This window comes from Tubulanus polymorphus, chromosome 2 (assembly GCF_964204645.1).
Source record: "Tubulanus polymorphus chromosome 2, tnTubPoly1.2, whole genome shotgun sequence".
NCBI lineage: Eukaryota > Metazoa > Nemertea > Palaeonemertea > Tubulaniformes > Tubulanidae > Tubulanus > Tubulanus polymorphus.
The window spans coordinates 10,206,029-10,220,211 of record NC_134026.1 but is presented as its reverse complement, the minus strand read 5'-3'; the positions used below and the strand labels follow the sequence as shown (position 1 = coordinate 10,220,211).

Genomic DNA, 14,183 nt, shown 5'->3' with positions numbered 1-14,183 from the left:
CTTAGCATGACGGAGCGATGATAACTAACGTAAACGTTAGTATATAGCATCGGATACTGATATTAAAATTTCTCTGAAACAAAAACACCAGGTTTCGTAAAAACTGAGTATATTACTGAGTAGGCTCGATTGTTCAAGTAGATATACAAAGTAAATGTCTGTGCATCGATTTGTTCAGGTATTATTTCAACTCACGATTGCATCATTCCGCGACAATTCAATATTTTGGTTTTGTCGCCCGCGACAATTCATTATTTTGGTTTTATCGCCCGCGACAATTCAATATTTTGGTTTTATCGCCCGCGATAATTCATTATTTTGGTTTTATCGCCCGCGACAATTCAATATTTCGTTTTTATCGCCCGCGACAATTCATTATTTTGGTTTTGTCGCCCGAGACCATTCATTATTTTGGTTTTATCGCCCGCGTCAATTCATTATTTTGGTTTTGTCGCCCGCGACAATTCATTATTTTGATTTTGTCGCCCGCGACGATTCAATATCTTGTTTTTGTCGCCCGAGACGATTCATTATTTTGGTTTTATCGCCCGCGACAATTCATTAGTTTGGTTTTATCGCCCGCGACAATTCATTAGTTTGGTTTTGTCGCCCGCGACAATTCATTAGTTTGGTTTTGTCGCCACCGACAATTCATTATTTTGGTTTTGTCGCCCGCGACAATCCATTATTTTGGTTTTATATTTTGTTTTTGTCGCCCGCGACAATTTTCTTTTTTGGTTTTATCGCCTGCGACAATTCAATATTTTTGTTTTATCGCCCGCGATTATTCATTAATTTGATTTTGTCGCCTGAGACAATTCATTATTTTGGTTTTATCGCCCGCGACAATTCATTATTGCGGTTTTATCGCCCGCGACAATTCATTATTTTGGTTTTGTCGCCCGCGACAATTCACCATTTTGGTTTTGTCGCCAGCAACAATTCATTATTTTGGTTTTATCGCCCGCGACAAATCAAAATTTTGGTTTTGTCGCCCGCGACAATTCACCATTTTGGTTTTATCGCCCGCGACAAATCAATATTTTGGTTTTGTCGCCCGCGACAATTCACCATTTTGGTTTTGTCGCCAGCAACAATTCATTATTTTGGTTTTATCGCCCGCGACAATTCAATATTTTCTTTTAATCGCCCGCGACAATTCATTATTTTGGTTTTGTCGCCCGAGACCATTCATTATTTTGGTTTTATCGCCCGCGTCAATTCATTATTTTGATTTTGTCGCCCGCGACGATTCAATATCTTGTTTTTGTCGCCCGAGACAATTCATTATTTTGGTTTTATCGCCCGCGACAATTCATTATTTTGGTTTTATCGCCCGCGTCAATTCATTATTTTCGTTTTGTCGCCCGCGACAATTCATTATTTTGATTTTGTCGCCCGCGACGATTCAATATCTTGTTTTTGTCGCCCGAGACGATTCATTATTTTGGTTTTATCGCCCGCGACAATTCATTAGTTTGGTTTTATCGCCCGCGACAATTCATTATTTTGGTTTTGTCGCCCGAGACAATTCATAATTTTGGTTTAATTGCCCGCGACAATTCAATATTTTGGTTTTATCGCCCGCGATAATTCATTATTTTGGTTTTATCTCTCGCGACAATTCATTATTTTGGTTTTATCGCCCGCGACAATTCAATATTTTGGTTTTATCGCCCACGACAATCCATTATTTTGGTTTTATATTTTGTTTTTATCGCCCGCGCCAATTTTTTTTGGTTTTGTCACCCGCGACAATTCAATATTTTGGTTTTGTCGCCCGCGACAATTCATTATTTTGGTTTTATCGCCCGCAACAATTCAATATTTTGTTTTTAATGCCCGCGACAATTCATTATTTTGGTTTTGTCGCCTGAGACCATTCATTATTTTGGTTTTATCGCCCGCGACAATTCATTATTTCGGTTTTGTCGCCCGAGACCATTCATTATTTTGGTTTTGTCGCCCGCGACAATTCATTTTTGGATTATGTCGCCCGCGACGATTCAATATTTTGGTTTTATCGCCCGCGACAATTCAATATTTTTGTTTTATCGCCCGCGACAATTCATTAGTTTGGTTTTATCGCCCGCGACAATTCATTAGTTTGGTTTTGCCGCCCGCGACAATTCATTAGTTTGGTTTTGTCGCCCGCGACAATTCAATATTTTGGTTTTGTCACCCGCGACAATTATTTTTCAGTCCACTTGGGACTTTAGTCCCAGCGGGCTATTGCGTTCACTTTTCTTCCGTCCGTCCGTCCATAGACGGAATCCAGTTATTTTGGGAAGTTTTGAAGACGCTTCAAGGTAATGTCTTGATATTTGGTTTATACATGTATCTACCCTAGACACATCGTCAGCCCAAAAACTGGCCCTGTCAGATTCATGATGGCCGACTGGCAGCCATTGTTGTTTGCCAAAATCAGCACTTTTTAAACATTTTCGAAGTTTTCGTGGGAAATTTTGAAGACGCTTTGATCAATTACCTTGATGTTTCGTTTATATTTGAATCTACAAAAGGCCCATCAGCATAAGAAAATTGGGTCGATCTGACTCAAGATGGCCGTCCTATGACCTTTTTAGTGCCCAAAAATGTCAATTTTGGCCAGAATTCTAGGTCACGTAGCTTCCTACTGGTTTGCCATTTCTCAATGCAATTGCTGATGGGTATTCTTTAGAGAGGGATGTTTTATACCTGGGACAGGCATCTTTGATCAGCCAATTATGACGCAATTGGCGGCCATCTTGGTGTCATCAGTACTCATTCGTAGGTGGGAAAAAGTTTTTCCACATTAAATTGATACCTAAGCATATTGTGTTACTATATTCAATTGGAAAGTTGTAGCCCATAACGTGTTCTATGATTTTGGTGAGTTCCAAGGTCATTGGTTTTTGTATGTGGCCATCAGGGGGCGTTGAATAATACAATAACTTAGTATTGCTATATTTGTACCAACCATATTTTGTTACCATGATCAATTGCAAAGTTGTAGTTCATGACATCGTCTATGATTGTGGTGAGTTTTTAAGGACATTAGTTATTCCATACAGTCACCAGGGGGCGTTGAATAGTAGAATGGCTTAGTATTTCCTTATTAGATTGGTACCTAGGCATATTTTGGTACTATGATCAATTGCAAAGTTGTATTTCATGACATGTACTACGATTGGGGTGAGTTTTAAGGTCATTGGGTTTTGCATATGGTCACCAGGGGGCGTTGAATAGTAGAATAACTTAGTATTTCCATATTAAATTGGTAACGAGGCATATTTTGTTATCACAATCGATTACAAAATCATAGCTGCTCACATGTTCTATGATTGTGGTGGGTTTCAAGGTCATTGGTTTTTGTATATGGTCACTAGAGGGCGTTATGTATTGAAATTGTTAGATTGTTGAGCATTTGAAACCACTTCCCAAGTGAGCATGGTGTCCCTGGACCCCTAGTTTGGTTTTGACGCCCGCGACAATTCATTATTTTGGTTTTGTCGCACGCAACAATTCAATATTTTGTTTTTGTCGTCTGCGACAATTCATTATTTTGGTTTTATCGCCTGCGACAATTCAATATTTTGGTTTTATCGCCCCCGACAATTCATTATTTTGGTTTTATCGCCCGCGACAATTCATTATTTTTGTTTTGTCGCCCGTGACAATTCAATATTTTGGTTTTGTCACCCGCGACAATTCATAATTTTGGTTTTGTCACCCGTGGTTTTGTCGGAACATTAAGTTTTTTGGTCGAACAGTGTTTAGGTCGTTTTGGAAATTTACTCGGTCTGGTATATTTTGGATTACTGTGTATGTCATTTGTCAGGACATTAAACAGAAGACGACTTAGGATACTACCTTGCGTGACTCCACTAGTTAGACCGTCTCAATCCAAGATGAGGCGTTCCGTTGATTTCGGTTACAAGTTTCCGTTCAGAGATAACTGCTGAGCCATTTGGGCGACCTATCATTGATACTGTTTCCTAATAGCCTGTTTAGTAATGGCTGATGTTGAGCCTTATCAAATGCTTTGTTGAAATCCACCGTTGAACAGGATTCTAAGACTGTGCAGAAAACCCGTTATCGCTGCTTTGCAGCTATATTTTATACAGTTATCTTCAAAATAGGAGAATCAGGGTACGTGTAAAAGGTAGTCTTTCGGAACTTTCACCCGAAAACCATATAAACTGCTCTGTGCCCCAGTGTTCAATTTTGGGTCCATTACTTCTTCTGTTACATATTAACGATTTACCTGACGAATTGTCATCCTCAACATACTTATATGCAGATGACACTTCCATTTATCAAACCACTGATTGAAATAATCTGTTCATAGGTAACGCCATCTTACAGGAGGACCTAAATCAAATTGCTAGCTGGGCCCGCCGCTGGTGTCTTACATTTAAACCCAGCAAAAGCTGCGACATTGTGTTCTCAAAACGCGGTACCCGGACTATAATTCACTCTTTTTAGACGATACCATAATTATGAGTAGTTTTACACATAAACACTTAGGTTTTGTGCTTGACAGTAATTTATCCTTTAAACCTCACGTTGAATATATAACAGAAAAAGTAAAGAAACTTTTAAATCCCTTAAGGCTATTATCTCATAAGCTTAAGTCTGTCCACCTTAATACTATATACTATTCGTTTATCTACCCACATTATGAGTATTGCGATATTCTGTATGATAGTGCAAATATGGTTTATTTAAATAAAATGGAGAGCCTCCACTATAGAGCAGCTACTTATGTGTCTGGATGTATACACGGGTCAAACACTGCCAAAGCACTTAAATCTTAAATTGGCAGTTTCTTTCGGCTAGATGTAAAGAACATCAGCTACTTTTCATGTTTAAGCTCGATAAGGGCATGTCTCCTCCTTACGTATCTTCTCTATTCCAAAGGTATCGAAATAATCAAGAATTTTCAGAAATATTCTACCCTTTCGTATCCCACCAAACTCAAGTGCCAAATTACTTAATTCTCTATTACTCAACCTAATCAGAGTTTGGAATAACATAGACTCAAATATCCGTTCAATTCCCACATTCTCTCAATTTAAGAGCAAGATTTGTTATAGGAAAAACAAACAAATTTCATCTACTACGATGCTCCCTAATCTAAACCGTAAAGAGGAGATATGCCTAAATCGACTAAGAGCTGACCTTTTTCTTCGTTCCCACTTGTATGACCACAACTTTTCTACTATAAACCCTCACTGTTATTTCTGTAATGTCAAATTATTACAAACCACTTTTTTAATTCAGTGCCGGCATAACCCTCATCGACGTCATATTCAATCACTCCTTACTAGTCTTGATGAAATATCTCATGATTTGCCAATTTTTTTCGCTTCAAAATCCTTATATGAAAAATGTCAATTCCTCCTTTTTGGTGATTCAAAGTTTACATTTAATATTAATTCCATAGTCATTTGGAATACTGCTAAATTCATCTATGACCACCAATTTTCTATTTAGGTAACTATTATTATTTTGCTGTTTATTATTATTTATTGTTATTTATTATTGCTTGCTATTGTATTTGTTTTGCTACTATATTATTGTGTATTAACTTCCTCAATAATTTAATATATGACTTGACCTTTCTGCTAATATTTCTCTTGGTGTTGCTGCAAATTTATATGTTATGTACTTAAGCAAACCTGTATATTTCCATATATTATGAAAATAAAATAAAGTCAAACTATCAAAAAAAGGCATGAACGAAAATTACCTTATGTCTACAAACTAATTCTGATTTTTGAATTACAACTTCAAAAATAATGATTTTCTAAGTAACAAGAGTTGAAGTCAAAATTGTTCATTTGCCCCCTTTGCTAACCGAAATACACACAATCATTTCGATATTGTTGAAATGATGCGCATGGAGTGGACTAGTCTGAATACCAGTCGATGTTACGGGTTCCGGAGCAAGAGCTAGATACTAGAATAGGAGTGTTGTAGTAGGTTTGAGTCCCGACCTCACACTACTCAGCTTCTGATTTTAAACAAGTAAAATCATTATCATATACTCCTTATATTGACCCGCCCGCTCGGTTTTTATTTTGATGATTTAAAAAACGATTTTAACCGTTAATTTATCTGACCTGGCTGGGGTATGAGAAACAAGGTATCATTTTTTTAGCCTAAAAGCCATCAAATAATCAACAAACCTCATCGAGCAAGAGAATACTAGGATTCATTATCAAAGCCCTAGCTATGGCGATTCTCTGTTTTTGCCCTCCAGACAAACGAACTCCCCTCTCACCAACGGTAGTTTTGTAACCCTCGTCGAAAGTACTTATAAACTCATGTGCATTCGCCTTCTTTGCAACTTCGATTATCTGAAAGACACATACATGTACAGTAACCATGAACGAAATAACTCATTGAAAATTAGAAGGATACAGAATGTTCTAACTCCTTGTGCAATCCCTCACCTCATCATCTGTGGCTTCACGACCATATGCTATATTCTCTTTAATTGAACAAGCGAATAACGTAGGCTCCTGACTGACCATGGACATGTGTTGTCGAAACCATTTTGGATTCAATGAACTGACGCTCATACCACCGATAGATACACTGCCACTATCAGGATCGTAGAACCGCTCGATCAGACTCACTATAGTCGATTTTCCTCCACCTGAAGGTCCAACAAGTGCCACAACTTCACCTGGCTGCACTGAAAACGTCACTCCCTGTAATATGCAACACAAAGTATAACTAGGGGTCTATGTAAATCTTGATTCTTATCAGGCCAGTAGATACCGGTACGTATATAAACCAAATATCAAGATCCTATACATACATAAAAAATGCATCCAATTCTTTCCTATAAAACTTAATGTCCCTCATTAATCAACAGATAGGTTTTTACAGTAATATACGTATTTTCTTAATAATAATTTTACCTTAAGGACTTCAGTTTCAGGTCTTGATGGATATGTAAAGCGAACGCTTCGGAAATCTACACTAGCTACTAATTTTTCCTGAGGATATATACCACCTTCACTGGGCACCTTTGGAATGCGATCTAATAATGTGAATATACGTACTGACGCACCTACAGCCTAAAAATAAATTATGGAATATTCTTAAAATCTGGCTAAAAAAATGTTAATACCGGTAGGGGAATGAACTGGAAAATTCTGGACATAGAAATTCTTTCCCAATAATCCGGTTTTCTGACTTCAGCAAGTTTCACTGTACATGCAATGATATGAGAACACTAATAAAGAGTAGAGTTCATGTATTCGGGTACTTAATTTTGGTCCTCACTTAATTTTGGAACTTACTTGCATAAAGTCACCATATAGAGAAGATACCATTGCAAATGCCATTGCTATTTGCAGTGTGTACAAAAGGAATGCTAAAATTACAAATATATCTGAATTATTCTTTAAACTAATTAAAGCCCTGTTTACACTTTTTTCACATTCTCCCTCGGCCACCAACTGTACCGGTACTTGCATAAACCCTGACTAAAAGCCCAAGTGCACAGCTTAGCTGCAGTAAAACATTGCAGTGCCAATCAGATTTTGTCTATTTCACATTCACTAAGACAAATACATAGATTGAATAACCTAAGCTAAAAAGATTCTGATAATGAAATCATAGGTTAAATGGGGCTCTTTAGGCAGATATTCACATCATGGCAGAGTCTCTCCATGCAATTAGGTTCAAATAACTGACATGGGCGGATACAATTTCATGCCTTATTCCTTATTCAACCCAGTGGCTAAATATGGAGCATAAGAAAAGCTAACTGATTTCTGGGTAAAGGGCATTATTTTGTAAGATATATCGGTAAATAACTGTGGTATGTTGTAAATATTGATGAAGGTAGTTGGTAGTTTGCATCCAGGGTTTATGATACGATAAGTCTTTAAACTTCCTCAAATATACCGGGGTATACGTAAACAGTCAACAAAACAAACTTACATGTAAGTGTTCCCGGTGAGACAGTTCCTTCATTAACCAGCTTTCCACCATACCATAAAACTAAACATATTGCACCATAAGCCATAAATCCAATTGCGCCATCAAATGATCCTAAAACAGTTTCATAGTTTCCATGAACGCTTTTTGAGATATGATTAAAATGATTAAAATATGAAAAATATACACAATACTCTCTTAAATATGAATAACTATTACGTTACAGACGTACTGCAGTATTTTAAGTAAATTGATTTCATCCATTTCATGAAACAAGGCAGTGCTGTACAGGCGTAATAAATACAAAACCTAACAGAAAAATTACACAATAGTCGTGTTCAAACTACATTATTTGATCCATTCCAACTTAGACTGGGCGAATGTACACTCTCATTCGGTATGTTCTAACATTGGATCGTTGTAGGTAGGCCTATGGACGAACTTAGACCAGTCTGTAAACGTGGCTAATGTACATATCCATACATCATCATGATAGTGAAAGATAAGAAAATACAGATGGAAAATCTAAGCTGACCCCAAAATAATGGCATGCTTAGGATGACTCTGAATTCTATACTTGGATATTTTCTGAGCCATCAGTATTAGATACACATGCCTTAAAGCTTTCACTTTGAATATAATTTGACATTGCAACTTTCTTTTAACATAACTGACTTTTACCACCTCAGGAGTCAGATTGACAAACTGGAATTTTTAGGTTTATTCACATCCTTCTATTGGATTTTCAAAATACCAGAATTTTTTTGCATTTTCACATGATTTTCCAGATTTTTCAAATCTTTTTATGTAGAATAACAATAAAATAATCAGTTACTGAACCCAATTTAGACAGATTGAAACAGTATTTCTTAAACACAGCTTGTGCATAAGTCCTGAGCTCCAAGGTATATAGCATAAAAAGTGGATCCAGGAAGAAAGACACTAAATATTTGGATGGATATATGAAAGCTGTGGGTACTGGAGTGTGTAATGGGTAGTGTAGTGTGATCTGTGTGCATTTGTGGCCAGCACACAGATCACATTGTTCATTGGGGTTTGGTCCAGGACTCGCGAGATTTTCAACAACACGGAAGTAACATGTAATAAATGATGACTTGAATTGCATGACTACCTACCACCCCTCCTTATTGTTGGAAAACTAAACGTTCTGCACTGACTAAAAATTCGTAATAACATTTTAGAAATGGCCAGAATTTTAACTTAGGTTCTATCTCATTTTTATTTTACAATTGCGATTGGTATAATTCTTTTTTCAAACGGCCGTTAAGGCTTCATGTTTCGTCTGCAATTCACTGCAAATAGTTACGCAACTACGCACATTTCAGTGTTTTTGGCAGCTGTACACTCAATCGGCACCGTTCGTGCCTAGCTTCACTGCAGAATTATCATTAATTAACATCGCCATATCACATCATCAACTTATATTGTGCTTTTAAACCCTAACAGCCGAAATAATTGAAATGCACACACGATTTCTATCATTGAAAATTGAGAGTGGCCATGTTTGTGTTCTGCTGCTTCGCGTAAATCCCGCGCGGTGGCGCAACCGCGCGGAGTGGGGCCGATACGTCAAGGAATCTGAAGAAGTTTCACTTATACAAACTGATGCGATCACAACTTTCTAAAATTGAGTTTCATTCAAAAGTGGTTGAAACTAAGCATATCACTCAGACCATCACAAGAACGACTTGGATAATGTCCATAAAAAAAATCCTGTGAGTACTTACCCTGAGCAATTGATAATGATTTCCCAACTTTATAACTGGCATTTATAAATTCTCCATAACTGTTCATTGATTTGGCTTCGCAGTTAAAAGTTCTCACAGTGCGTACGCTTGAAAGACACTCTTCAGCCACTGTACTTGCATCTGCCAATCTGTTTTGAAATTTTTCTCTCAGCCGTTTTACGTATTTACCTTTATTATTTGATAGAGAAGCAACAAACAATTTGAAACAAATTATACAGATTAGATACAATAATAGGCAATAAAACATCTCTGCAATGAATGATAATGGTTCTGGGCAAAGCATAAGTTGCTAAAAGATATCTGCTATGGGAGGGCTGAACTTTAGGGCGTCACGCTAGCAAGTCATTTATTTTCACAAATGGGACACCAAGCTTTCTTGGTGAAATGCAATAGCAATTAACTTTCCAAATGCCCTAAAGATAATTTAGTGGATTGTATTGCATTTTCAGGTTTTCACCGATGCAAATACATGTAACTAAGTAACAGCAAATCTGATACATCATTTTCCTTAAAAAACCTCTTTGACATCTACCCATGAGAACTGATGAGACTAAGGTGGCCACTAATTGTGTATTTACTGGTTAAAAAGCCGTCTGAATTGTAAGAATCCTTTATATAGTAATCCCAAATTTCAAATAAAAAACAAACCATTATCAAGCTACGGATCTTTTTTGGATTCAAAAAGGTCACAGGGCTGCCATCTTGTGCATGATTGACCTAGTTTTTCTTATAATGATGGGCCCTAGAGGGCAATACCCAAATATCAAACCATTGATAAAAGCATCTTCAAAACATCCCTTGAAATCTTCAAAAATGTGTAAACATGCCAATATCAGCAAAAGCTGCCATCTTGACTGGAATCTATCTAATGGAAGAATGGATGGATGACAGATATAGGACTTGATACTGTAGGTAAAAATAACATCAGCACAGGGGTGTCTGACACCATTTCATTTACCCTCAGTATTCTAAGTACATGTACCATATAACTGTTTTTACATATAGGCTAGTTCCGAAAAAAGGGTTAAGGATAATTCTGGTTGTGTCAGGCCTGTGTCTTGAACAGCATTTTCTATGTTGGCTCAGTTGATATAACAGGAAATTTTTCACCATAAAATATAAATTAGTGTAAATGGTTATAATGCAATAAATCATTTTGAAAATAATTTCCCTTATTAGGCAGCTAATCAATACTTTAGAACCCAACAACTGCTGATTTGCAAGAATGGTTTTAATATACGGAAAATTTAAAGAGTCAGGACATTCCACGCATGTTCAGTTGTTTAGGGCTAGTGATAAATGGTGTTTGTAATTTCTGTGAATATGTGATTTTCGCAAATGAAATATCTTGATATTTTTGTGATACAACAACCAATTTCTACCTACGAGCTATTGAGCATCTAAGATTCATGCATGTACTTAATGGCTACAAACTGGTCTAATGTGTTTGTTAGATTCTAAGATGCCAGTTACATGTTTTGGGACGTTTTTCTGATGTTGTATAGTAATGGCTGTGGCTACGTTTTGCAGCTGCCTGAACATACTTACCATAGTTCACAGTCGCTATGGATATAACAGGTACGACAGCCAGTAATATACCAGTTAAGGCTGGATTGAGAACGAACATGAAAGCTAGTGAGCCAATTATTTGAATCGAAAATCGCAAGAGCATGGAAACGTTCACCTATCAATACAAAAATCATTGAGAAATTCAATAAACTGCACTTGCAAGAAACCAATTGAGGATGAATTCCATCATCAATCCGCGGGTTAGAATTCGGTCTCGCTTACCGTGACCGCATTTTGAATAACTTGAGTATCTGATGACAGTCTATTAGTTAACTCTCCAGTTCTATCAATATAAATTCGAATTTACATTTGAATAAAACTTGTTTATGTAAGTTTAATCTAAGATGGATAATGACACATACACATAAAGTCGCAAAAAGCACAATTGGTTGATTTCAAATTTTTAATGGAATGTCGATCTGAGTCTAGCTATGACCGTCGTGCGACAGTTTTTCACGATCGGCGACTGAATCACAGGAGTTGAACATGTTCTACTTCTACGACGCGACGGAACCAGTCGCCGACTCGTCGTTACGACCAATAGTAACTGGTCGGCGATTATCGCTGAATTAGATCTGAGTGCAATCTACGATAGTCGCCGACAGTTGAGTCGCGTCGTAAGGTCGATCTGAGCCTGGCTTAAAGGGTGCAAGATTCATTGAAATTAAGGCTGCCGTACGTAAGATGATTTTGCCGATACTTGTCGCAATGAGAATCAGCTGGAAATCAACATTGTGTGGTCACTGTTAATGACACGATCACTCATTGTCTGGCATGCTAGAAATTTGACGACGAACTTGCCTGCAATTGCCTGCTGTGCACTCACTGAGCTAACAATCGCTTCAACTCAGAGTTCTCAGAGGTGCGACAGGCTTTACTCTACTTAAATTTGAGTTCATTACGAAAGTATGAACTATGCCTGTAAAGTGTGGTTACATTCGACATGTCATACCTGTTTGTATCAAAAAATGCAACATCCTGTTTAATAACCCGATTGAATAGCTCTTTTCGTAGACTAGCTACGACTCTCTGGCCAGCCAGAGTAAATGTGAAAGACCGTAACATCGAAAATACAGATCCACCCATGTAAACAACAACAAGAATCAAAACCGTCTTGTTCAACTCGGCTGAAATAGAAAATCTAGAAATTAAAAATATATCCTAAAGTGATCCATAGTTTTTTGACGCCAAAAAAGGCATTCGAATAATGATTTCATATATTTGTAATAAATATGCATTATCAAAGGAGTCAATGTGCAGGTGGTTATCAATTATTGGCATTTCATAAATAAAAATTATGATTGTGAATATTGTACTTCGTATTCTATTTTGTAACAACTTTAATTTCGTGACATTTTCTATTCAATGAATTTTCATGTTTTTCTAATAATAAATTTCAATGACAATTAGGATATTGTGTGAGTGGATAACACTAAGTCATCTATGTCATAAATATTCATCATGGCGTAGATAAACTTTCGGGTAATATTTCTTTCCGAGATTCAGATAGGAATTTTGATAATTCACCCATTGATTTTAAGGCAGCATCGACTACTTTTCCAAAGAATAAAGGCGCCACCATTTGACTACCACTCGATCCTAGCAAACAGAAACAACCCGTGAGCAACAAAGGTAGTTCCTGAAAAAAATTAAATGCATGAATTAAAAATACCATGATTATCAGTACTCAAGAGTTAAATCAGTTTATTTCCAATGTTTTAGCTATCGGAGTCGATTCTTAACTGCAAGCTTTTGTAGGCTGCAGTACAGGGTTCCTCCAAGACCATCGTTTTTAAATTTGAGGGATATTTGAGGGCATAACCACCAAAATTCCATGTTTAAATCAACTATTAAGTACGAGTAACATGAGCAGACCTAGGGGCATTTCGGACAGTATCTGGAGGAAAATCAAGGGCATGTGCCTTTCCACATATAAAAGGCACCTGGATACAATGAGTCCACTAAAAGGCAAAGCACCAAACAGTTCAAATTTGTAAATATGGTCTGGATCCCCCATCCCCGGGTTTCTTAACCGCCAACATACACTAGCACAGAATCACAGAAACAGCTGATAAACAATGAACTAAATTTTTGTGATCAGGGATTCAAAACATGGACTCAAAACCAAGGGTGGAGGATAATCTGCTGGTTGATAATAGAGGGTTGACTACTAAAAGCAACAAGATTGAGTGCATTACCGGTTTCGCGAGGCTAAAAAGTCGACGTAAATTTGCCTTCTTTTCGATCGCATTTCCGTCTTCGTCAATTTCCTGGCCGTCGTCATTGAGTATGTGTTTGATTCGCCGCGTTTTCAACGAGCGCATCGCTTTAAAACTACACAATGTCATCAGCAACTCAAGTAACCCGAATGCCGGACAGCTTATACACAAAACATTGTACGTAATACGCATCGGGACATAGTCTACATTATGTATGAGTTCATACAAAATGAAGCCACCTTTCGTAAAAGTGAATACGACGCAAAACAACAATAGCAACGATAGCGAAAAATGCAGCAACATGAGCTTACAGCGGAGTTGCGAATTGAACGGTTCGTCGATCTGTTTCATCGAGTTCAGCTCGAGTAATTCCAACAATGCGAATGCAACGGTCGATTTCACGGCGGCAACTAATGCCAAGTCGAACACAGATTCAACGAAATGGAAATTAACAATGTTGTCAACGAAATATTTACTGTCACCACCTGAAGAAAATTAAATACAACATAATTCAATGCGGCATTATTCAATTTTGCCACCTTTTATTATAGTAGACTCTGCATAGTTTTTGGGCTGCACATATGTCTAGGGTAGATACATGTATAAACCAAATATCAGACAATTCATTGAAGCATCTTCAAAACTTCCCAAAAATAATTGGATCCAATGCCTACTATGGATGGAA

At 37.2% G+C, this 14,183-nt stretch overlaps 1 protein-coding gene across 6 annotated transcripts in view; it reads right to left on the bottom strand.

Moving 5' to 3' along the window:
- Nucleotides 1–14,183, bottom strand: part of LOC141898859 (ABC transporter B family member 1-like) — a 29,745-nt gene that overhangs the window by 7,404 nt on the left and 8,158 nt on the right. For 4 of the 6 annotated variants that reach the window (XM_074784992.1, XM_074784993.1, XM_074784994.1 and 1 more), the window contains 11 exons: nt 13,478–13,983; nt 12,807–12,918; nt 12,232–12,406; nt 11,502–11,562; nt 11,259–11,394; nt 9,690–9,878; nt 7,945–8,055; nt 7,299–7,372; nt 6,915–7,073; nt 6,441–6,701; nt 6,174–6,344 (listed from right to left, as the gene is read on the bottom strand). In XM_074784992.1, the coding sequence (XP_074641093.1) occupies nt 6,174–6,344; nt 6,441–6,701; nt 6,915–7,073; nt 7,299–7,372; nt 7,945–8,055; nt 9,690–9,878; nt 11,259–11,394; nt 11,502–11,562; nt 12,232–12,406; nt 12,807–12,918; nt 13,478–13,983 (1,955 nt within the window). The remainder of the gene's footprint in view (nt 1–6,173; nt 6,345–6,440; nt 6,702–6,914; nt 7,074–7,298; nt 7,373–7,944; nt 8,056–9,689; nt 9,879–11,258; nt 11,395–11,501; nt 11,563–12,231; nt 12,407–12,806; nt 12,919–13,477; nt 13,984–14,183) is intronic. The other 2 variants (XR_012618607.1, XM_074784995.1) reach the window with 2 other exon arrangements.